The sequence below is a fragment of the Aphanomyces astaci genome, assembly GCF_000520075.1.
Source record: "Aphanomyces astaci strain APO3 unplaced genomic scaffold supercont1.21, whole genome shotgun sequence".
NCBI classification, from domain to species: domain Eukaryota; phylum Oomycota; class Saprolegniomycetes; order Saprolegniales; family Verrucalvaceae; genus Aphanomyces; species Aphanomyces astaci.
Window position 1 is genome coordinate 1 of NW_009798284.1, and position 22535 is coordinate 22535.

Consider the following 22535-nt stretch of genomic DNA (forward strand, 5'->3'; position numbering starts at 1 on the left):
GTGGTGGTGCTTGGAGCCGAAGTGGTAGTACTGGGTGCAGCCGTAGTAGTCCCAGGAGCAGTCGGGGTGGTAGCAGGCGTACTGGTGGTGGTACCGGGAGCCGCCGTCGAAGTAGCAGGCGCATTGGTGGTGGAGCTAGGTGCTTCTGTGGTAGTCCCTGGAGTGACCGTAATGGTAGAAGGCGGCTTGGTGGTGGTCCCAGGAGCCTTGGTGGTGCAAGGAGGCTTGGTGGTGGTAGCAGGAGCCTTTGTGGTCCCATGACCCTTGGTGGTGCTAGGAGACTTGGTGGTCCCATGACCCTTGGTGGTGCTAGGAGACTTGGTGGTCCCATGACCCTTGGTGGTGCTAGGAGACTTGGTGGTCCCATGACCCTTGGTGGTGCTAGGAGGCTTGGTGGTCCCATGAGCCTTGGTGGTGCTAGGAGGCTTGGTGGTCCCATGAGCCTTGGTGGTGCTAGGAGACTTGGTGGTCCCATGAGCCTTTGTGGTGCTAGGAGACTTGGTGGTCCCATGAGCCTTGGTAGTGCTAGGATGTTTGGTGGTCCCATGAGCTTTGGTGGTGCAAGGAACCTTGGTGGTGCTAGGAGCCTTGGTGGTGCTAGGAGCCTTGGTGGTGATGCTAGGAGCCTTGGTGGTGATACTAGGAGCCTTGGTGGTGCAAGGAGCCTTAGTGGTGCAAGGGGTCGTAGGGTTGGGAGCTGTAGTACAAGGAGCTTTGGTAGTCAGCTTGCATGGGATCAATGTTGGAAGGAAGTGTTCTATGGAAGTTGATTTTTCCAACTCCGAGGTGCTTGCGCCTTCAGCTGCACTGATGGCTAGCAAGAGGCTGATGAGTGCGATGGTCGAAACGATGTATCGAATTGTAACCATGGGTAGGTTTGGGTGTCTACGGCCGAGGCAATTCGAGAATGATGAAGAGCGATCGTCCCATTCATGAAATAGCTCAATCAAATCATCTTCCGCTGTACCTATACTACCTATATTTAGAGACCATATAATACAGGCTTGGAATTACTATTCATAGCACTCCTTTACCTAGTATCTCCACCGCACGGAATGCTAAATCCTCTACTTCTGAGTTTGTTCTTCAAGGCAATACATATGTGTACTGTACTACAATCTTTAGCAACGTTCATCAAATTGCGTCACAATCACTCCCTTATGACATTCCAGTTGGCGCTTATTACACTGCACACCAGCAGAATCGTGGCATCAATCGGCTCGATCAAGGTTGTTGGGTGCGTAATATTTTCGAGCAAACGATGGATTATTTCCGAGCGCGGCCTCAGAATGGAGCATTTCGAGCAACTTCCGACCATAGGGTGGCTTCCAAAACCGACTCAAACTTTTTTGAGTCGTCCGGAACTATAATTCAAATCCATCGACTTTCTTTGCAGCGACGCAAATATCGTCGCAGCAAAGAAGCGAAGTACGCTTGGGGTACATCTACATAATCCCGGGAATACATTGATTTCTGTCTAGTATATATTAATCCATATTATATACTTTCCAAGGCTCATGTTGCTCGACCAAGTGTCTTGGAGAACCCGGTACCGTCACCTACACGACGAACATGACATACTCAGGCTAGACCTCGTAAGGGATGCACTGTACCAAAGTTCTAAATGTATATCTGACGCAGCCCCGAGATAACGGACAGGAATCCATGCATAACGCGGTGCCTTGGTCGCGTTGGACTCGGCACGACCACCCAACCATGCGGAGAGTATTCGCGGCGAGTTCAAGACATTGCGCTTGCGGCGATTACACTCAAGAATGCTCGGTAGCCCACGTCGTCTGGCCGTTGGCGACCTAGCGCACGGTCCAGCAGGTCGCGTGCTCCTGTGTACATAACGTTATATGAATCCCATTGAACTGCATCCCAAGGAAATCCCATTGAACTGCATCCCAAGGGGATGATGCAAATCACGACATACGGCCAAACAGTTCAAAATTTTCTGCCACCCATTAACAAGTCAGCACATTTTGGCCAAATAGCCTGTCGAAAAAGTTAAGTCGTGAGAGTGGTTAGGGTGATTTCACTACTGTACCTCATTGCAATATCCGGACAATTCTCGCACAACACCGCGTTTGAGGAACCCTCAAAATACCCTAAATAACATGATGAACGGCTGGGGTGCGCATGTGTACAGTAGGAGGAGATAGCGAAATTCAGGTGTGGTGAATCCACACCTGAAAGTAACGTTAGAGGTTTCAGCCACTACGTAGGCACGACTAGCTGATAGTGCATGTACATTGCTACAGCTGCATCGATGGCAACCCCTATGTCGTTTATAACCACCCCACGGCCTTATGTCCCCGCCCTCCACAACGATTCTGCTTGTGGCTTATCTCCATGTAAAACCACGTAACCGCCATTTACGAGCTTAAAACCACCATTCACGACATCATAAAGTTAGCTCATAGTGTATGTAAACCCCTACACCTCCACAGCCCTTACTGTATGTATCCTCCCTTCCCCTCACAATATTCGACTTGTAGCATCCCCCCAGCCCAATTGTCTAGCACAGTGTGCGTCTTACAACGCATACATTGCTCACTCATATCATTCATTCTTGGTTCGAAGTGGCAAGCATTTACCGTCTGAATTTAAACATCCCACATATGTCAGAGCACAAATATCAACAACTGGCATTGCGTGAGATATTGTGTAGCTCAATTCGGATTAGGCGATACGAGTGGATGGAGTATGATGCACTTGACAATTGCACCATAACGTAAAAAACCAGTTTAAGATAACTTAACCAATTTAGGATAACTTTGTACTGTATTGCCCAATCACACCTCGTTATTTGTTCGAGTCAAAACCTCTGTCATATAATGCTGACCATTCACTCAAGTGAATGAAATGCAGAAACGGCGTAGAAGCCATCGGTAACAGTCATTCAAGATTGGGTTCGAAGTACCCTAGTCGACACGGGCCATATTGGGTTGGATCTGAGGTTTTGTCGAGTGTTAAACTCGGTGGACATCCATCCACAATAGAAATATAATTCTATAAAACAGTACCCTTGTATAAATTATATGCAACCTGTTGTAACTGCTTACGCTAAACACAGAATTTCAATGCCCCGACATTTACATACTTTAAGATAAAAAATGTTATCCTAAATTTGTTATCAAAATGTGAGTACAAATGCTTAGAAAGTAGCAAATTCATCTGTAAAGTTCATCGCCTAAACTGATAATTCGATTATGCAGTCAAAGCGGCGCGTCTTGTTTATTGGAATCACTATTCAAAACTCAAATATCGTAACGGACTCAAAAGTTATGTCCATTCTCCTCCGACTCCTCCAAAAAAGTTATCTTAAATTGGTTTTTTACGTTAACGTAAAAGTCCAATTTAAGGGTGCTCGATCCAATTTAAGGTGCACGCCAATTAGCCAATCAATTCCTACAAAGACAGTTTTTAACCTAACCGCCCAAAAAATATGCAAATGGGTATACAAAGACGAAGCTCAAAATGGTCCACCTTAAATTGGACCGCTTGTTTGTGGACAAAGTGGAGTGAATGATAACGAATTATAACAGGAATCATATCGCATTCATAACTCCCGAATAGGCCTGGATTTTGGCTTTATGTAACATATTGTAGAATTATAATCCGGTACCTACTTACATGCCCCAGCGTCTCGGAAATAGTGTTCTGAAATTGGACTTTTACGTTATACCGGTACCTTTGAACAATAATGTATACAGTAATTGATTTGACAGACTGAGATTCCATTGACTGTGAGGTAACAGATATCAAAATACAGTGGCAACTACTAGAAGTAGTCGAATCGAATATTACTACTCATAGGCACATACTTGTAGTACATCATTTGCACCAATCAATGTACGCTCTGACCACACAACTCGTGATACAAGCAATGGCCATAATATTGTAGTCGTGGGCGCTTTCAGTATGCGAACATATATACAGTACTTAAATTAAAAAACGACGGCAGTATCCACCACCATCGTGGTTATGTCCAGCCGCCAGCCACCTGAAAGGCCCACAGACAGCACGCAACAACCACAGATTACAGGTCTAGCGCTTCAAAAGCAGTCACCGCCAGGTTGGCGTTGTCGGCACGAACTTGGGCCAAGAGGTTTCGGAAGGTCACGACTTCTTTGGCAAATATGTATTTGTGGTACACTTCCGTCTTGTGTTTGAACGTGAGGAACGCGTGGTCCATGTCGACGGATGAGGCGGTGGCGGCGGCGGCGGGATCCACGTCGAATGGAAGGAACGTTTCGTTCATGCGGAGGCCGGATGCCACGGCCATCTGCTTGATGATCGTGGACGAGCCCATGCGCTCTGCCACTGTCCTGTGTAGTAGTACTAGTAGTACTAGACATGGAAGAGTAGTAGTAGTACTAGTCGTCGTACCAGTTGGTCCAGTTGCGCTGGATGCGGTCGACGGGGAACTTTTCGTCTTCGGTGATGCTGTGTGCAAACACAACATACCGATTCGCTTCGACGAATTGCCGCATGAGGATGTTCTGGGAGTATGCGTTTTGAGAGGTTGACCCGTACGACGACTTGTTGCGAAAGTACCGGACGTTCGGGTCGGGCGAGTCCATGGTCTAGTATGCAAACAAACAAAAGATTAAGTATTAGAGGTTCGTGGGCGTCCAGGGTATTATTTGAAATTAGCGGAAACTGCACAAATAGTTTTTGAGGCACAGATATTGATACAACCAACAGTTATCGGAAAAAGTCATCGCTTCGTTAAACACCGAGTACATTGATATTGATTGCCATGTCAATTATGTCGAGTATACAACCCAAATACAGGGAGAAGCGCAGTAGAAACTAGTAAATCAAACACCAATAATATGCACATGTATTGGCAGAGAAATATACAGTCAACACTCTTCCTATGGTAGACACAATGGTTACGATTCCAAGGATAAAAGACCCTCGTATACAACACCAATCATGAGATAGTTATGCTTGTTCGAACGTGGAGCAAGCGATATGGAGACTGTATCGACACCAACCAAATGTAGACATGAATACTAATCGGTAGAAGACTTGAGCCAATACAGATGGCAGGAACGATCCTCCTCCGAATCTAATTAGTGTGAGACCAGTGTGTGATACAGGACAAACTTTGGCGTATCAACCAAAAAAATCAAACAATCGATAGATTTATAATCAACACACTACATTTTCGGTAAAAAGGACAATAGCGACCAATACTACTCACATCGGCTTTGCCTTCAAAGTACTGGCGTCGTAGCACCTGGACCACCTCCTCTAGCGTGGCATCTTCGATGCGTTGCCGCGCCTTGGACATATGGTACGAGTTCTGGTTCTCAAGTGGGTAGATCCTCACATCGCTGCACTCGGCAAGGGACGCCGGGAGGCCGCAGTGCTGGATCATCATGTCGATGTTGTGGTATAGCTGTTTAGCAATCCAGTCAAATCCAAGCAGCCGAGAGCTTTCGTGGGCCACAAGCGTCGAATTGCGCCACGTTTGCTTGAACGTGTCTGGCATGACCTACATGTAAATATATATATATATATATGTTGTCGAGTATTCGGGTTTACAGTAGCATCATACCATTGCAAACAACGGCCGACGACGTGCATATATATATATATATATTGAAGAGAGGGTGGAAAGATGGATGATATATCTTGCAACCCCAATAAGTAGATCCATCTAATAGTATGGGCCTGCAAGCGATTTTATAAATATATAAGTATCTTTCAACCCCGACAAAAAAATGATTGTAACCATCAAATAGCAGGGATATGGCCAGCTTGTTGTACATACTTGAAAAATAATACTCAACATACCAACCCCACCGTGGATATTTCATGATTTGCAAATATTCAACATATAGTTCAAACTATTTATAAGTGATGTAGAGCAACATAAGTACCGGTAAGTGATGTGAAGAATGCACCCATTGGTGCATCACGGCGGCGACGTTGTAGTACGTGTCGACTTTGTGCGTCAAGTTCTGGCGCTCGGTCTCGCTGGACGCGGTCAAGGCCTTGAAGATACTCGACACGTCCTTCCACGGCAACATGCCCATCGCATTCCCGTCGTTGTCGTCGCCATTCTCGAGGAGGTTGCCCCGCCGCCGCTTGGCCAGTGCTTTGATCAATCGCTCCAACTCATTCGCTTGATTTCGAAGCGTCGTCACTTCCTGGCGTTCCGCTTCCCGGAGCTTCTTGTTGCGCATGCGATTGTACTCCTTCTTCTTCTCGTACGGATCTTTGGGATGTCCTCCGCCAACCTTTCCTTTCCCGTTCATTGGCCGTGCTTCGCTGTCCAACGACGTCGTCGGTGACACCAACAAGGACGTGTAATCCATGGAGAACTCATCCACATCGTCGTTCAGCAAAGAGTCGTCAAAGGATGCCTCATACGTACCTTCCACTTCCTGGAACATCACGTCCATCTCACTCTCCAAGCTGTTGTCCATGGTGTTGGCGGCGGCGTCAACGGCCGTAATGTCCTAGGCTTTGGTGGTGGTCAAGGAAGTTTGTTCACGCAATGCATACAAAAACCAAGATGTCAACCAGGTATCCGGATATTTAGACGGTCCACAATTACTACTTCGAAGGACTGTAATATACTACGTATTACTTCGAAGTACTAGTATATTACAGTGTACTACGTATTACCTTGTATGAAGTACTACAAGGTAATACTTCGAAGTACAGTAGTAAGCGCCACGAAGGGTTAATACTATTAATTGTAGCAGTCGTCTCATGATTGCACTAGTAGTACTACTATCAATAATAGTACCTACCCAATCTCCAGTAGTATTACTACAGTATCATTACTATCCGACAATGTAAAAATTCGTAGTAAATTCGACGAATATATTGTTCATTCTTACCCTTGAATACCGATACTTGCATTTGAGTATCTATTATCCAAGGTTCCAAGTGAATCACAATGTCGAGCTGCAGCAGCTCCATGACAGCACGAGGGTGTGCCCACTTGGCGATAGTGTATGTGTCGGAAGGCCGATGTCCATCAATCCTTAGCGAGTTGGCCGTGTTTGCAGCAACGGCCACAGCAACTGAAGCAGCTCCTCGTGCGTTGCTGGCACACTCGTTTGCAGATCCCACGTACAACCGCACAAGTTTCTACTTTGTTGGCTCGCACGTCGCGGCGTCCGCGAGCTCCTTTGTCAAGGCGGCGCTCGCGCGGCTGGAGTTTTCGACGCATCGCGGCACGCATCCAACACTTGGGACGGTGGATCACGTGTGCTTTTCCCCTCTAGGCACTGCTACTGCGCTCGACTCGGCATCCGAAGCGTCGACGTTCGCGTCGAGCTTGCACTCTGCAGTGCCCACGCTGCCGATCTATGGATATGGTCCGAGGTTGACTGGGTTGTGTCTCAAGGACATTCGCAAGTCCCTTGGCTACTTCACGCCTACGACCACTGGAGCCGCGACCATAGGCAGGTTGCATGCACTGGTGAAAGAAAACCCTCCATCAGCCTGGACAACACAGCATGTAAATGCCAAAGGAATCGACCCAGAGCTGTTGTCTCCTGAACCGCACGGCGTCTTATGCATGGGCTCCGTGCCACTAGTGCTCAACTACAACCTGCGGTGCCACCCACAAGACTCGAAACTTACCGTGGCCAAGCTAACACGGCAAGTTCGCTGTATCGACCAGGTAATCAATCCATCATATGTATTGTGCTTTCGAGTGAAATTTCGTGTTGCGGCATGGTTTCTCGTTGGAATTTAAATCGTTTTGATTGGCTACTTCAGAAGAGCTCAAAATTATGAGCCAATCAAAACCTTCTCAATTGAACCAATCAGATCGATTGTGGATCGGTTTGGTCGGCGCGATTCGCTTGCACCCCCTCCCCAAATTTGTATCAAATCGACAATACTGTATCTCACGTTTTTTAAGTATAGTTTAGATTCCATGTTGATCGGACAGGGTAAATAAATACTGTATTAGGTGGAAGCCCTGACGTTACAGCATCAAGATGGAGCGTACGAGGTGGCGTGCAACTTGTTGAATTGTCAAGAGGGGACCCCTGCGCAAGTCTTGTCCGCGGCGGAGGCTGCCGCCGTGGAGGTGGGCGCACGCATCACAGACGCGTACTTCACGGGGCCGACCGAGGCCGCGCTGTTAGAGGCTTGGCGCGCTACAATTGTATTGGAAAGTGGAGTAAAAACAAGCTAACGCGAGCAATCAGTGATTTGCCAAAGTTGTGTTGTATTTTTCCCTTGACGATATCTCGTTCAGGATGGTAATAATTGAACATGAGAGTTGCATCCCCAAATTCATCGTTATGCATTGAAAGGGTGGAATAAAGGAGCAAAAACATTTGTAAAGTTTGTCGCTCAAACAGTAGTGAATCACAGATTTGCCAAAATGTATACTGTACTTGCTTAAAGTATTGCTTAGGTCGCGCTTCGACGAAACAAAACTACCATTTTACAGAAAAATAATAATATTCACAAGGTACTGGTATATCAATTGTGCAGGTCGGTTTCACAGTAAAGCTCCAGACTCGGCCGCTATTTACATCCAATGATATCAAACCTGGTATTGTCAAAGCGATTCGAATCTGGACCATGAGAAAATGGATTAAAGAACCGCCTAAGCCAATCAAATCACGTTCTGGTACATTTCTGCCAATCCAAACGTTTGAATCTGCAAAACCATATATATAACGTTTGGCTCTGCAAAACCATATATATACTAAGTTTTGTATGGTATAGTTTGTACACGCTTAAATTGGATCAAATGATATTGGCGAAATGACTCATAAGTCCAAATTTGGGTGAAATTGCAACAATATTCTATAGGCTAATGAAGCTTGGCAAGTCACTGATGCGTAGGCAAATCACTGATTGTTCACGCTATAGTACAGCACAGTCAGGATATGCGCTCTCAACAATCCTTGTGAGCGGATCTCTTTGTTAAATCACTACAGTCACATGCATGTACTCTGTAGTACTGGAGTTTGCCTCCCATCTTATTCGGAGACCATGCTCTATGTGCGTGAAGCAATATGACGTTATCCGTACGTTATTACTTGAAGTATAAGGAATATGAAAAATATCAAAAACCAAGTTTTGGTATTTGACGAAATTATGCACCAGGCAGGAACGCCTGCATCCCTGCCTGAGACACTGTATTCCGGAAAGCCGAACACACCTGTTATCCGGAAAATTGAGAATCAGGGGCTCGGATATCACTCTCAAGCATATACAGTACAGTAGATAGGAAGGATTTTATATTTCGGAGCCCACGCCCTTGACTGTTGAGTTCTCAAAGTTCTACTAACGTTAGTACTGCGTACAGTACTACTTGAAGTACGTAGTACTACTGAAATTAGTGGTAACGTTACGTGTACTACAGTAGTCCCCCGCAATAGGGAACCTTTGTTGGCGATATGTTTTTAGGGGTTTTCAATTTACACAAGTATAAAGTTAAAAAGGCATGTTTGATGGGTATCTCGATTCTGATTGGACAAGAGTTAGCATATGGTATTGGAAAGTGCTCGGATTCAAAAATGGACATCATATTCGGAGGGGGTTGATACCCTGGCAACCTCCAGAAGACAAATCGCACACCAACAACAATGCGCACATTATATTCCCCAAAGGTTGTTCATACTCTCGATCAACTCATACATCTCTTTGTCCAGTATACCCGTATGGCGCCAGCAGTTAGAGCTAAGCTTAGTAGAGGTCCGGTAGGCGAGGTTTGTGTGCTGATTTATGTAACGGATGCACGTCCATGTGGTCGCTCTGGGTGTTGAGCTAACGAGACATAGTCGCATAGTCGACTTTTGGGGCACACGTGGCAGCCCAAACGCATGCTGAGCCCAAATTCGAAATTCAAGTCCTCTCATGCCAGGATGGACTTGTCGTGCGTCAATAGTGAGCGCTTTTGCTCGACAGTGAGTCTCATCCGTGTCGAGGGTGACGGCATTTTGGCAACCAAGTGCATTTTCGCAACATGTGTCGTTTGAAATTTCAATCAGCCTCTTTAAATTTATTTTGCACCATCTTGTGAAAGAATACATTTTGCGAGGATATTGATTTATTGTGGGTTCCCTATTGCGGGGGACTACTGTAGTACTGTAAACGCATTTTGACCACTATATTGCGTTTACTGTAGTGTAAACACAAAATAAGTGGTCAAAATAACACCTCATCCCAATAAAAGCCAAATACTCGTCCAATTGTTCAGTACCGTATCGCATATCACCACTTGCGTATTATTGACATTGCACTTGACTTTTTTTAACACTTGGCAATTGTATCGACGATTCATGTCGCAAATGTTCGACTGCCGTCTCTGCGATTTCAAACTTGCAAGCTTTCACTTCAAAAGTGCAATCTCGACCAAAAGCAATGAGCAGCAGTAGCAGCTATCGGCAGTCGCTGCCTCTACCGCCCAACTTCTTCACATGTCCGCCGCTACGCGAAGACGAGATCAAGCACATGAAGCACCTGGCCGTAACCATCGCCACCGAAGTGGTACCGTACATATGCCTCGCCTTCTCCCTTGCATCTCAGACGCGGTGGTAGGTGGAGCACTCGCAGCTTCGAGACGGCGGCGTCGCATGGACCCTTCGCGCAGACGAAGGCAACATGCGCTTCTTCAAGGCGCCGGACCCGCTGCACCGCGTGGGCGCGCACATGTTTATGAGCGTCGTGGAGGTCGCGGGCACGTTGGATGAAGTGATCGACTTGTTCCGAACTGACACGACGTTCAAGGCCAAGGAGTATGTCAAGCGATTCGGCAAGGGGCTGCTGGACGCCGTCAACTTGTACACGATTGTAGACCCGACGCCGGACTTTCCCAACGAAAAGATCGCTGTGACGTGGTTTGCCATGAAGAGCCCGTTTGATAAGATCGTCGCCAACCGAGATTGTGTCATGCTCGAGGTACGCTACTTAATTGCTGTTGGTTAGTACTAGTAGTAGTATTAGTAGTATGGCTTGTACCATTACGGCAATAATGCCTCGTCATTTCTCGATAAAACTCGTGTTTTTTGGCATTTTAAGAAATTGTCCATTTGGAATTTTCTTCGTGTTTTGAATTTTCGATATATTAAACTACTAATAGATTCGAGTGCCATAACCTCATCGCGAGATTTGATTGGTTTTCCTGAACGTTCTTGTCGCTGATTGGCTCAGCATTATTATTTCTATGTTCGATAGTAGTATACCTTTTCTGCAAATTATTTGTTCGCCAATCAAATGTCGACTCCAGGGGGACATTTGAAGGACATTAACAATATATATATATTTAAATTTCGACTGTCACATTTGCTTTAGTGTTGTGGCCATGCTGTCCCATGAGTCGTACATATTTTCATAATCCTCATGTTTCAACCTGTACATTTCAGGTACATAATATTATATGTTGTAGTGCCAACACGAGTTTGAGTGGACTGCCGGGCGTCGGGCGTGGGTTCGTGGGCTGCAGTCGGTGGCTCTGCCGTGCTGTCCAGACATGCAGTCGACATTGGGGCTGGTTCGATCTACGCAGTACGGCGTCGGCCACGTCGTGCTCGAGTCCCTCGATCGCCCAGGGTACCTCCAGATTTCATTTCTCAACCACTTTGACGTCAAGGGCACCCCACCCGAGTGGCTGATCGAGTTGGGTATGAAGAAGCGATGCAAGAGCATCCTCGATATTGAACTGTACCTGCGCGAAGACCGCCTCGGGCGGGGGGTTGTGCTGTCGCCGGCGGACTTTGTACCACTAACAAGGCGCCGGCACTGCTTTCTCTGTCGAAAGCGGTTCCGTCCGTGGACGAAGCGGTCTAACTGTATGAAGTGCGGCGAAGTCCTCTGCCGCGGATGCAATCCCTCGTGGAATGTCAAGTTGCACCACGGAACCGTGCACTCTATCATCCAAGCATGCATTCGATGTGCCCAGGGCCAGCAACATCCGGATAATGTGTTGCATGGCGACGCGATTCACGGTACAACTACTACACACAGCCACGCCAGTAGCAGCAGCAACGGGAAGATTGTTGAACCTCGTCGCATACACGCACCGTCGTACATCTTGAATGACGAGTATGATTACGCCGCAGGTCGTGCCAAGTATCGGGGATCGCCGTCGTCGGTTGCGTCTACTTCGTCAGTGTGGACAACGTCGTCGGGGGTGACCAAGAGACAGATGGGGCGTCGGTTCTTATCCACCAGTTGCGTTGCTCCTGCCTCCCCCCAACATCAACCTTTTCTGTCGACGAATCACTTGGTCCTGCACGATGTCACAGACGACGACGTGGCGTCTCGAAAACAAACCAGTAGCCGTAGCCGTACTAGCAGTACGAGTGACGATGGCGGCAGCTGTAGTGAAGCCGTGTGGCTAACGCTGTCGCAAGGTCGTGGCGGCGAGTTTGTCGTGCATTCGCCAGCGTCGATGGGTGGCGATCAACAAACCAATCACAACATCGATCGTCACCCCGTATCGTATATCGAGGGTACTCATCTCCACCACCACCACCACGCTAAGATGATAACTGCACCGTTGCTCCTTCCATCAACTTCTACGAAACAACACGGACACCAACGCGTGCTGAATCCCCACCATCCTGCGACGACGTCCGACGGCCGAGCGGCGGCAGCAGCCTGGACAACTCCCTCGGCCATCACATTGCGACCATCTATAGATTCCACGGCCAGCGATGACCTGCACATGCTTACCACTCAATGGACGATCGACCGTACCCGATATCGCCATCGCTCGTCGTTTGATCATGACACTCTAGACAAAACACAAGCACGTCACGACACTTCTCGTACGACGTCCCAACCAACAAGGGACTCAAGTTTACATGGCCCTATCTACTTGGAATGACTTTGTTCATCTCGATAGTAGGACCAACCCAACTTTGTAGTTTTTTACATGTAATTGAGTTTGGATTAACACTTCTTGAAGACATTCCTTGTTATCCGGATTCCCCAGGAGGGACGGATAAATCCTTGCGGAAATAATCCGGGGAAACCGGGGATCGAACCCCCGACCTTTGGGTAGTTGTTATGAGATGTACAAGAGTTTGCGGGAAATGACCAAAGCACAGCCAACCTCAAACGAATATGCTGCTATACCAAGCAGCTCGATGGCACTAGGTCTTATAGACACACTAGGTAGGGGCTGAGGACTTTCGATTGGCCTTTCGACGAGACGCGACAACCGGGAACGCAAGGAGTACAGTGACTTCAGCTCAAATCTGTTGGGTCATTTGGACCTGACAGGTGTATCGTCGTCGTAAGAGGATAGAAATGAATTACTTGGAGAAGGACCGTTTGGTGGTGTTTGTCGATGGTGGGGGCTGAATAAGGGTTGTTGTTAGGCAGAGGTGTTACAAGGCGGAAAACATCGCTTGTTTACACCTTCGTGTGGCGGTGTGTACCTACAGAACTCTAGTCCAGCAACAGCCCAACGACGTTCTTCGTATGTACAGTAGTGGCCTCCGCATCGTCGAAGCGGAAAGTACAATCAAGAGGATATGTATGTACCGGTACTACACCACGAACGAGGGCAAGATGCTAAGTACGTAATCTTATGGATTGCAATCGCCTTCGACCAGGACAGTTGGTACAGAGGTGATCACCGCTGGGGGTTTGGTAGTACTTTGCCAGAACGCATTGGACAAAGATGATCGTGGTGCATTTGGTTGGCTAAACAAGTTCTACTTACAGATCATCGAGTGTTTGCCTTGTCCTCGCGGCGGCGGAGGTGGCGGCGGCGGCCTGTGCATTGAGAGCGCAGAATGATGGAAAGAAATCCAGCTTGCCCAGTTTGGAATGAATTATTCCCTCATTAAAACAGTTCCACTGTTGTTACGACTCGAAATACTACTGTTTGGATGAGGGAATAATCCCATCCGGATACACCTTTTCGCCCGTAGCCCTGTAACCTGGGACTCCGTCCTACTCCCGAAAATACATACGATGCTAAATCCCCGGGGTTAACTGCATCACTGGTAGTGATGCACTTAACCCCTAGTAAGAGCCGAGTTTACAAAGCATAAGCACTCAAGTTGCAGTGTTTTCTGAGAAAAACAACGTGGGATGGGTTTTATGAGGGAATTATCCGTTTGGAACCTGAAAAGTTGCAATAGGAGTTGTTTCTGCGTCAAAGTAACATGTTACAAGGGAAATGTCCCTTTTTTGGACCATCTTTAGTAGGCATTCTCCTCGTGGACATGCTACGTAGGGACGATCATGTGCCCACATTCCATGGGGATCCTTCCCGTGATGACAGTTGCATATACACATGTCTCACCCCATCACATGTCCCACGTCATCGCATGTCATGTGGTGTGGTTGGTCTCAGCGTGCGAGGTCCGCCACTCTCCCTTCTCCCTACGTCATGACAAGGCATCAACTCGTCCTTCGTATCCTCATAGCAGCAGCATGCGTGTCTGCCTTCGTCCACGCCGACCTCCCTTTTTGTACACCTGACCATGTCCAACTCGCGCTCGAAGCTACCTACCCCCACCCGTCGCACCAGTTGTGCATGAAGGATGCAGGCATGCAGAACAAAGTGTACTTGAGCTCGCGATTTACGCCGTCCCTGACTCAAGTGGGGGCGTTCTTCAACTCGAAGGCGTGCCGCGAGACGTTTGGCGTGATTATGGACGCCGTCAAGAACAACATGCCCATGTGCATGTACAGTGAAGCTATTTCGAGTAAGCAACTAAGCGCCCTCACGTACGACCAGCTCAAGACTCTGTACACAGCGTATATCGAGTCCCTCTAAGTATATTTATATAACCAACCATCCCCCTCCTCCCTCTTAACTCTTAGTCTGTTGACATCAACTGGGCAATCCAGTTAACGTCTCGAACATGCTTCGTGCCACATATTTTTTCTTTCTTTATTGTTCACCGGTAGTACAGTTTACAGCAGGAGTACATGTAGTTCCTCGTTTAGGGGCGTGGGAATGATGCCTCGTTTACTGTTAGTTTATGCAAGGACACAGACACTTCACGTGTTCATGCTGTGGCTACCACGAACATCCAAAGTAGTTTCCATGCAGCGCTGACCCTCTTTCCATCAAGGTACTGTGAAGCTAAAGTATTACTACGTAGTACTACTCTATTAATACTACGAAGTACGACTACTTCAAGTACAGAGAACCCCGGAAATATCCGACAGGGGTTACAGCAAATTTTGTATGGAGATGTCGCCAGAGTAATAATATTCATTACTTTTTTATTGTTAGATATGATAGAAATTACGAGCGTAACGTTACATGAGGAAATATACGGTAACGTTATCGTAGATTTTGGGTCATATCATAAGGACGTCGTAGGAGTACGGGACATTTGAATTATCATGGGCCCACCATTAGATGTACTTTCGGGGGTAGGTATTTGCATCAGTTGATGTAGTCATTTCTTTGCGACGCTATATGGACGATCGTTCTCCCTGGTGATGACACCACCTCGAAATCCACTTTTTGCCCCCCCTTTTCATGTATCCTGCAGCTAAATGCACTAAGTACACAGTCTGCAATGCAGGTGCCCCGGGTTCAAATCCCACCGAGGGATATATTTTGTCAAGTGATATACAACATGACAAAAATATTCAACATTGTTATTTTTAATCACCTACTACAGAAATCTATTGGATTCACGACGGGGGGTTATCCAGAGAACACTCCTACCGAGCACATAATTAAGATCACAACACAGTATCTATTATTTACACAACTACAATGTGGGGACGCGGAATTGCTTTTTCCACCTAACGTTGGGCGCTTGGCGTTGCGTCGAGTCGTCGCAAGTTCTGTGCGGCGCTTTTGCCAGTCGATCCACGTACTTCGAGGTATTCCATGCTCCGCACAGAACTTGCGATGGCTCGTTGCAGTGGCTTCGAACATAGCCAGGAGCTTTCGCTTTTCGTCGATGGAGTATGACTTCTTGCGGTGTCGCGTCGGCATGATGTCAAGTGAAGTGTTTCAAATTTTGAATTTGAATAGGCCAATCATAAACTTTCATTAATACTGCTTTGTGATTGGCTTCGTGATGGATAAATTCAATTTCAAAGGTGCGTCGACGATGAATAAAATTACATCAATTTAGACCGGTGGTCGGATATTTTGTGGGGGTCGGACTTTTCCGGGGTTCTCTCTTGCGATGGCTCGTTGCAGTGGCTTCGAACATAGCCAGGAGCTTTCGCTTTTCGTCGATGGAGTATGACTTCTTGCGGTGTCGCGTCGGCATGATGTCAAGTGAAGCGTTTCAAATTTTGAAATTGGATAGGCCAATCATAAACTTTCATTAATACTGCTTTCTGATTGGCTTCGTGATGGATAAATTCAATTTCAAAGGTACGTCGACGATGAATAAAATTACATCAATTTAGACAGGTGGTCGGATATTTTGGGGGGGTCGGACTTTTCCGGGGTTCTCTGTACTACAGTATGTAGTAGTAATAGTATGTGGTGCATCCGGTATTGAATACTACCGGTATACAGTAATAGTACTACCGGTAGTACTTCGGAGTACAGTACTAGTATGTGACAACAATCGAGATGGATATAGGAAATTGCGCCACGACAGTAGTAATAACTCACTGTACGTACCGACCTTTCGTCTGTCTACCTTGTTGGTCAGTCAGCCCAATCCTAGCTGCAGTAGCTTCGTCAAGAATCTCACCTTCCACTGTCGCCTGCACTGAAACGATGTCGCTTTCACTGAAACGATGTCGCTGGTGGCACGAGTGGTCTGCCCATTCCATGTTTTCCATCAAGTGAAATATAACTACATACATGTTCATGCAATTCCAATCGTTAAAGAAGCGAGAGATGAAAGCACGTTCCACCTCCTGACGCCACATCACATCATCGCTTCTCTTTCGACCGTCTGAACGTTCAACATGCATCACAGTTCGTTGGATCAGCTGACATTAATAGCATTTCGCTTCCCTTTTTGACTTGTTCACTTTGAACTGGTCACGTTATCGTTACTATGGTGGCCAAGTTGCCATGTACTACCTACTTTATGTGTCCGCCCTTGTCCGTTGACGAGAAGCATCACCTGAAGTCCCTTGCCATCGATACCGCCATGCGCATTGTATGCTCATTCACATGAATGTGTACAAACATGATGCATGCCATCGTAGGTCCAGCTAGCTCAGATGATGGATGCAGAGTCTTCGTGTACTAGTAGGCGGCTGCAAAAGGAAGTCGACGGGGCGCTTCGCATCTACAAAGGCACTCGAGTCCACGAGCACAATAGCTTCCAAATCACGTCGCTGTACTGTGGCCACGTCACGATCGAAACCACGCTCGACGAAGCGATTTACCTCTTCCGGACCGACGGCACTAACGCGCGCAAGACCCTTCATCAACTGCGGTTTGGCCATCGGCAGCACAATGCAAACAACACCACAACGTTGTAAAACATCGTGGAAGCTCTGCCTGTTGGGGATGAATCGTCGGCTGCCCGTGGTCTTGTCACGCGAGTGCTCCTGCCTCCACTTGACGAATGTGTCTTGGAGGTATTTATTGTACATACAGTATGTTGAAAATGTCAACCCAAAGTCACACTATTTAAGGTTAATGTTATTACTGTTCATCCGGATACAGTATCTGTACATTTTGTAAGGAATTTGAATGCAACTTCTTGTTGCCACAACAGGTGAGCCATCGCTTCGACTGGCCGGCGAGGGATGTCCTTCCTGACGCCGCGCGCAGCGGATCTCCGTGGTTGAGTCGTCGTCGCAAGGGATGGGTGCACGCTCGCAAGTCCGTAAAGCTGGCGTCATGTCCCGACTTGCACGACACGTTAGGATTTGTCCGCGTTCAGAACCACGGCAGCGGCGTCATGTTGCTTGAATCGGACGCTCGACCGGGATTTGTGGACGCGTATAGCTTGGACCACCGTTCGCTACCTAAATATCGTACTGACGACATGTCTGGGATCGTGCGGCGGCTGTTGGCGCGAGCCACGACCTCGGAATCTATCGAACGCATTCAATCCACGCTTGGCCACCTCGGGTGGTACGTGCACGAGGTGCGGCTCAACCAAGGCACCCCGCTGTTGCTTTCCAACAACAACAGTAATGCCCCTCCTCTGTGGGCGTCCCAGTGCCACCAGTGCCGGAAACGGTTTCCTTGGCTCAAATGGAGCCACAAGGTGCGATGTGCCAAGTGCGGCGTCGTCGTGTGTCGACGCTGCTACGCCCACGTCACACATTTGGCCAACGACGGTGTCGCAGCTTTTCGAAAAGTGCCGGTGTGTGTAGACTGCTGCGACCAGGCGCTGGTGGCGCACCGGCAACGCGCGGGACAACCAATTACAACGAAGGCAAAGACAGCAATCTCGAGCTCACCGGAAAGCTCGTGTGCGTTGATTTAAGATTTTTCTTGGCAAACGTGAAATACCCTCTCACGATTGAAGGGTGATGGCAAAGCTAAGGCGTAGTCCTACCCTCGATGAGCGTATTTGAGTGATTCACACTACTGAACTGTCCGGTAACGTAACTGGGGAGCAATCAGTCGACTTGGACGCGGCAGTTGACCATTTTCCAGCGACGAATAACCAAATCAGCGAAGTAATAATAATCTTATACCGCCACAAAACCACAAAAAAGTTATTTAAAATTAATAATAAACCACAATTTTTTTAAATAAAATATTCAGATTAACAATTATAAAAATAGATAAACCAGTATTTATTAGCCATAATAATATGTCAGTGTGTGCTTAGAAGTACAGTGTCGCTACCGTGTATTAATACTCAGCCCAACATATTGTCAAGTCGATTCGACATTGGAGTACTACAGAAGTAACAACCAAATCGGCAGTCAATCGATCGACCAATCAAAACCCAGAACACGAATCAAGGAGCCAATCAAATTCTCGCTTCAACCATATTCGTGTATGTGTGAAATTAGTGTGCTGGGCGACACCTTTTACACACAAAAATCAGTACTGTAGTAGAAATCGATCGAAATCAGCACAAAAATAAAAAAAACTTGACTGAAAGCACAATATCAACACATGCGACTACTTGGAGGGGTGTATATTATGTATTCTTGTCTCTTGTCATGGGAGTATTACTCTACAGTATTCACCCTGGTCGACATTTCACAGTTGAATCATTCAACGCGTTGCCACATGTACAAAGATTAGCTCAAATTGGGAAAAGAAGTCAAAAATATAATACTGCCTCTACAATATTTCTTGTAATCACTTTGAAATCACAAGTATGAACGTAGGATAGATCTATATATAATTCTACTAGATTATCCGTCTAACGTGATCATCACCTTCAAAAACTGCGCCGCCATTTCTACTTTTGGAATGTCCTATATGTTGAATCCAAGGCTAACAGTGAATTTCACCGGTTTCCATTTCGTAGTCACTAATTCTACGAATACATTCGTTAGGTATGGCTACTATTTCGACATATGGCTCCTCGTAGCTTTGGCAGTGACACTGTTGCAGTCGTTTTAGGTGTTGCGACGGTCGAGTTATCGTAAGGTTGCGCAGTGTTGCGTGGTGCTGCTTTGGGTCGCAGCGACGACAGCATCGACGGCTGCTGTCCTTTGTGTCTACATTGTGGTGAGAATAGTTGTATGTCATTGCATTTTCAGTCAAAATTGCCTATTATTTGGGGGATTGATGAAAAGATCGCCAACTAATCGAGCAAAGGAGTATGATTGGCTATAAAGAATGAAGGTTGCAATAGGATTGGCTAAAAATATTCGATTGATGCATTGCAGTCTCAAAGATACCTGTTAAAATTAGTTTTATCGAAGGTCCGGCGATTGTTCGGCGGTTGATTCAACCAACCGCCAACGGAGGAAATTAGGAGTAGAACAAATCACAATATAAATAGGTCCATTGTCGACAATTATGTCAATTTACAACAACAAAAATAATCCAGTATTTGATTATAAAAGAGGCAGATTTTTTAAAAGATGTAACTATGGGGGTGGTAGTACTGTAGTACTGTAGTAGTAGTACTAGTAGTACTAGTAGTAGTAGTAGTACCTCGGGGGTCGAATCGTTACTCGTTTGATGCCGCGGTGAATATCTCGAGAGGCCAAAACCGGGATAAATTGGTTTGTTCTACAGCAACGAGGTCATAAATGGCTGCGCAATCACGCAATCCCAACAAAGATATTATTATAGAAAAGATATTGTGCATTTCATCCAAAATTATTTGGACTTGTGTGAGTTATTTCGCCAAATCCTGTAGCATATTCGAATCCATTTGATCATTCAATTTAATTTAGTTTGTACAAACTATACTATACAAATCTTAGTATATATATATATATGGTTTTGCCGAGGGCCAGAGTCGAGTCCAACGTTTGGATTGGCTGTAATTTACCAGAACGTGATTTGATTGGCTTAGGAGGTATCCATTCTTCTCATAACATATTCGATTATTCTGCTGAGAGCAAGCTCTAGTTTCGAATCGATTGGACAATATATAGACAAAACGTACAGGTTTCTATAGCGTGGTAAGACCAGTTTCAACCGCGAAGCCGACGACGACGAGGGGGGCGGGGGATCCTCCAACGATGTAGAAGTTGCTGTGGATTCTGACGCGTAAATGACCCGCGATGTGCGCGTTTGCATCGGATGCGGGGCTGAAAATGGCCATAACACGTGTCGCAACAGTGGCTGGAGCTGCAGAAAGGCAATTGAATGAACAAGATGAAATGAATCTGCGACAGGGGATGGATATGATTATTCCTCGTACGTGCAACGGCATCACATGTTTCCAAAGGCGGTCGACCATGGCGTCGTGCAGCTGCTGTACCAAACATGGTTTCGGTGCCACCTATCAAAAAATTAAAATATAAAAATATATAAACACTGTATATATAAACATTTGTATGCTAAAGTGTATATTATATTGCATGAAAGGGCGTCATACAAGGTCAATTCCTTCGTCGTCGTCTGACGCCCCCGACGAAGCAAATGTGGATTTATTCTCGTCCAATGTTTGTTGGGTTGAGCTGGGCGGGTGGTGCATGTGCTGGCATATGGGTTCGTCCAAGATGCCGTGGCTACGTCAACCAACCACCGCACATGTCGGTTATGTGGCGAAAATATACATGATATATATATATTGCTTGAAATGTATATATCCCATATAAAGTAGAAATCGATTTATATATATTTACTTCGAAGTACATGCTTGTTCACCTAGAAGTAGCAAAGTAAATGAATACTAATCAATTTATATATAAAACGCTATGCTTGTACATACCGGTATAGCAAAGTAAAATGCAATTTATATATGTTACAAATATAAATAGCAAAGTTAGACCAATTTGTGTATATATTTGCTAGCACCTGTACAAAAGTAAAAAAACGATATATATATATATACAATGCTTGAACATATAGCAAAGTAAAAAAGAAATTTATATATATATATATATATATATATATGCTTGTACATATAGCAAAGTAAAACCAATTTATATATATATATGCTAGATTCGTCATGGCATTAATAAAGAGGACTATACACAGTAGATAGAAGGTGATGGGGTATGGGGTATTGTCGATTTGATACAAATTTGGGGAGGGAGTGCAATCGAATCGCGCCGACCAAACCGATCCACAATCGATCTGATTGGTTGAATTTCATTGAGAAGGTTTTGATTGGTTAATAATGTTGAGCTCGTCTGAAGTAGCCAATCAAATGGATTTAAATACCAACGAGAAACCACGCCACAACACGAAATTTCACTCGAAAGCACAATACGTACGTGGCAAATACTTCTTCGTCGGACACGAATGTTGGTGTATGGTAACAGCGTTGAATGGAAATACCGCGGACTTCCATCATCGATGGTTGACCACTGAAGTCTACGACGTCGATTAGGTATACTGTATGTAGGTACCTTGGATGGTTCTGGCCAGTATACCTTGCATGGACATGGCAGGTCGAAGGCGACTGGAGCTGACGACAGCGATAGGACGAATGCTGGTTGGAAGGGGAGGTGGAGCGGACGCGGCGGAGGCGTCGAGTCCTAGAACAACACATGAATTCGATGGTAACATGGACGAGATCGCTACCATTATGACCTTGGACCCGAAGGTAGCACGAAGAAAGCGCCCATTGCCCAAAGCAGTCGGTGTCAGAGCGCGATGTTGTCGCCTCGATATACGTTTGATGCATCTAAAAAGCAGGGTGGAGAACAACGTCAGAAGCAAATGGACATGGAAGCAACAAGGACGGGTCGAACCTTGTCTTCTGTCTGACGAAGCAGCACACGGATACGTTGGGAGGACTACATCGATCATCGACACACCCTGTCAGGTGGAGCAAGACTAGTTGCCGTACTTTATGGTGAAACTCTTCAAACACGTCGGGCATGCTGCCGTCGTCATTGTCGTCGTCGTCGTCGTGGGCTGCGGTTCCATCGTCCGACAAGCCCTCGAGCTCTACGTCGTCTGCATGAGTACTTCATACATTTTGTGTACATGACTAGTCGTCACCGCCGCTTCCGCTCACGTCTTCGTTGTGCGCCGAACTCCATCCGTCCGTGGACATGGGTATGCCGCCTTGTGA

At 46.4% G+C, this 22535-nt stretch overlaps 8 protein-coding genes across 20 annotated transcripts; 4 read left to right on the plus strand and 4 right to left on the minus strand.

Moving 5' to 3' along the window:
* Positions 1-82: 82 nt before the first annotated feature.
* On the minus strand, positions 83-869 carry H257_08915 (hypothetical protein; the record flags this gene model as incomplete). The annotated part of the gene is made up of 1 exon (XM_009834991.1): positions 83-869. A coding segment is annotated over one exon (786 nt), but the record flags the coding sequence as incomplete, so codon positions are not given.
* A 3051-nt stretch (positions 870-3920) lies between these two features.
* On the minus strand, positions 3921-6512 carry H257_08916 (hypothetical protein; the record flags this gene model as incomplete). Of its 12 annotated transcripts, XM_009834995.1 has the most annotated exons (6): positions 6398-6512; positions 5901-6291; positions 5219-5512; positions 4564-4592; positions 4396-4508; positions 3921-4334 (listed from the first exon to the last, which is right to left on the minus strand). In XM_009834995.1, the coding sequence occupies exons 2-6, from the start codon at positions 6276-6278 to the stop codon at positions 4264-4266; spliced, it is 885 nt and encodes a 294-aa protein (XP_009833297.1). In that variant the 5' UTR covers positions 6279-6291; positions 6398-6512. The 12 variants fall into 12 exon arrangements, with proteins under 12 accessions (XP_009833297.1, XP_009833302.1, XP_009833304.1 ...); XM_009835000.1 differs by having other exon boundaries at positions 4396-4592; positions 5901-6286; XM_009835002.1 differs by having other exon boundaries at positions 3921-4508.
* Positions 6513-6904: 392 nt separating this feature from the next.
* On the plus strand, positions 6905-8207 carry H257_08917 (hypothetical protein). Its single transcript, XM_009835004.1, has 2 exons — positions 6905-7660; positions 7955-8207. The coding sequence occupies exons 1-2, from the start codon at positions 6929-6931 to the stop codon at positions 8180-8182; spliced, it is 960 nt and encodes a 319-aa protein (XP_009833306.1). The 5' UTR covers positions 6905-6928; the 3' UTR covers positions 8183-8207.
* Positions 8208-10368: 2161 nt separating this feature from the next.
* Positions 10369-12835, plus strand: H257_08918 (hypothetical protein; the record flags this gene model as incomplete). Its single annotated transcript, XM_009835005.1, has 3 exons — positions 10369-10494; positions 10546-10905; positions 11393-12835. The coding sequence occupies 3 exons, from the start codon at positions 10369-10371 to the stop codon at positions 12833-12835; spliced, it is 1929 nt and encodes a 642-aa protein (XP_009833307.1).
* A 1518-nt stretch (positions 12836-14353) lies between these two features.
* On the plus strand, positions 14354-14743 carry H257_08919 (hypothetical protein; the record flags this gene model as incomplete). Its single annotated transcript, XM_009835006.1, has 1 exon — positions 14354-14743. One exon carries the CDS (start codon positions 14354-14356, stop codon positions 14741-14743), a length of 390 nt encoding a protein of 129 aa, XP_009833308.1.
* A 2215-nt stretch (positions 14744-16958) lies between these two features.
* H257_08920 (hypothetical protein) lies at positions 16959-17391 on the plus strand (the record flags this gene model as incomplete). Its single annotated transcript, XM_009835007.1, has 2 exons — positions 16959-17063; positions 17113-17391. 2 exons carry the CDS (start codon positions 16959-16961, stop codon positions 17389-17391), a joined length of 384 nt encoding a protein of 127 aa, XP_009833309.1.
* A 222-nt stretch (positions 17392-17613) lies between these two features.
* Positions 17614-18480, minus strand: H257_08921 (hypothetical protein). Its single transcript, XM_009835008.1, has one exon. It carries the CDS (start codon positions 18186-18188, stop codon positions 17880-17882), a length of 309 nt encoding a protein of 102 aa, XP_009833310.1. The 5' UTR covers positions 18189-18480; the 3' UTR covers positions 17614-17879.
* Positions 18481-19335: 855 nt separating this feature from the next.
* On the minus strand, positions 19336-22530 carry H257_08922. Of its 2 annotated transcripts, XM_009835009.1 has the most exons (11): positions 22463-22530; positions 22308-22408; positions 22210-22254; positions 22040-22142; positions 21889-21993; positions 21730-21829; positions 20886-21018; positions 20709-20789; positions 20451-20635; positions 19991-20068; positions 19336-19548 (listed from the first exon to the last, which is right to left on the minus strand). In XM_009835009.1, the coding sequence occupies exons 1-11, from the start codon at positions 22515-22517 to the stop codon at positions 19380-19382; spliced, it is 1155 nt and encodes a 384-aa protein (XP_009833311.1). In that variant the 5' UTR covers positions 22518-22530; the 3' UTR covers positions 19336-19379. The 2 variants fall into 2 exon arrangements, with proteins under 2 accessions (XP_009833311.1, XP_009833312.1); XM_009835010.1 differs by lacking the exon at positions 19336-19548 and having other exon boundaries at positions 19968-20068.
* Positions 22531-22535: the final 5 nt, after the last annotated feature.

Bases quoted from the DNA above. Each gene is read 5' to 3' on its own strand.
- H257_08917 (XM_009835004.1), top strand. From the start codon at position 6,929: ATGTCGAGCTGCAGCAGCTCCATGACAGCACGAGGGTGTGCCCACTTG. The intron at 7,661-7,954 runs GTAATCAATCCA...ATACTGTATTAG, and splicing joins AAGTTCGCTGTATCGACCAG to GTGGAAGCCCTGACGTTACA.
- H257_08921 (XM_009835008.1), bottom strand. From the start codon at position 18,188: ATGTGTGACGTGGGCGTAGCAGCGTCGACACACGACGACGCCGCACTT.
- H257_08922 (XM_009835009.1), bottom strand. From the start codon at position 22,517: ATGTCCACGGACGGATGGAGTTCGGCGCACAACGAAGACGTGAGCGGA. The intron at 21,830-21,888 runs GTATACTGGCCA...TCGACGTCGTAG, and splicing joins ACCTGCCATGTCCATGCAAG to ACTTCAGTGGTCAACCATCG. The intron at 21,019-21,729 runs GTACGTATTGTG...TGGTTGACGTAG, and splicing joins GACGAAGAAGTATTTGCCAC to CCACGGCATCTTGGACGAAC.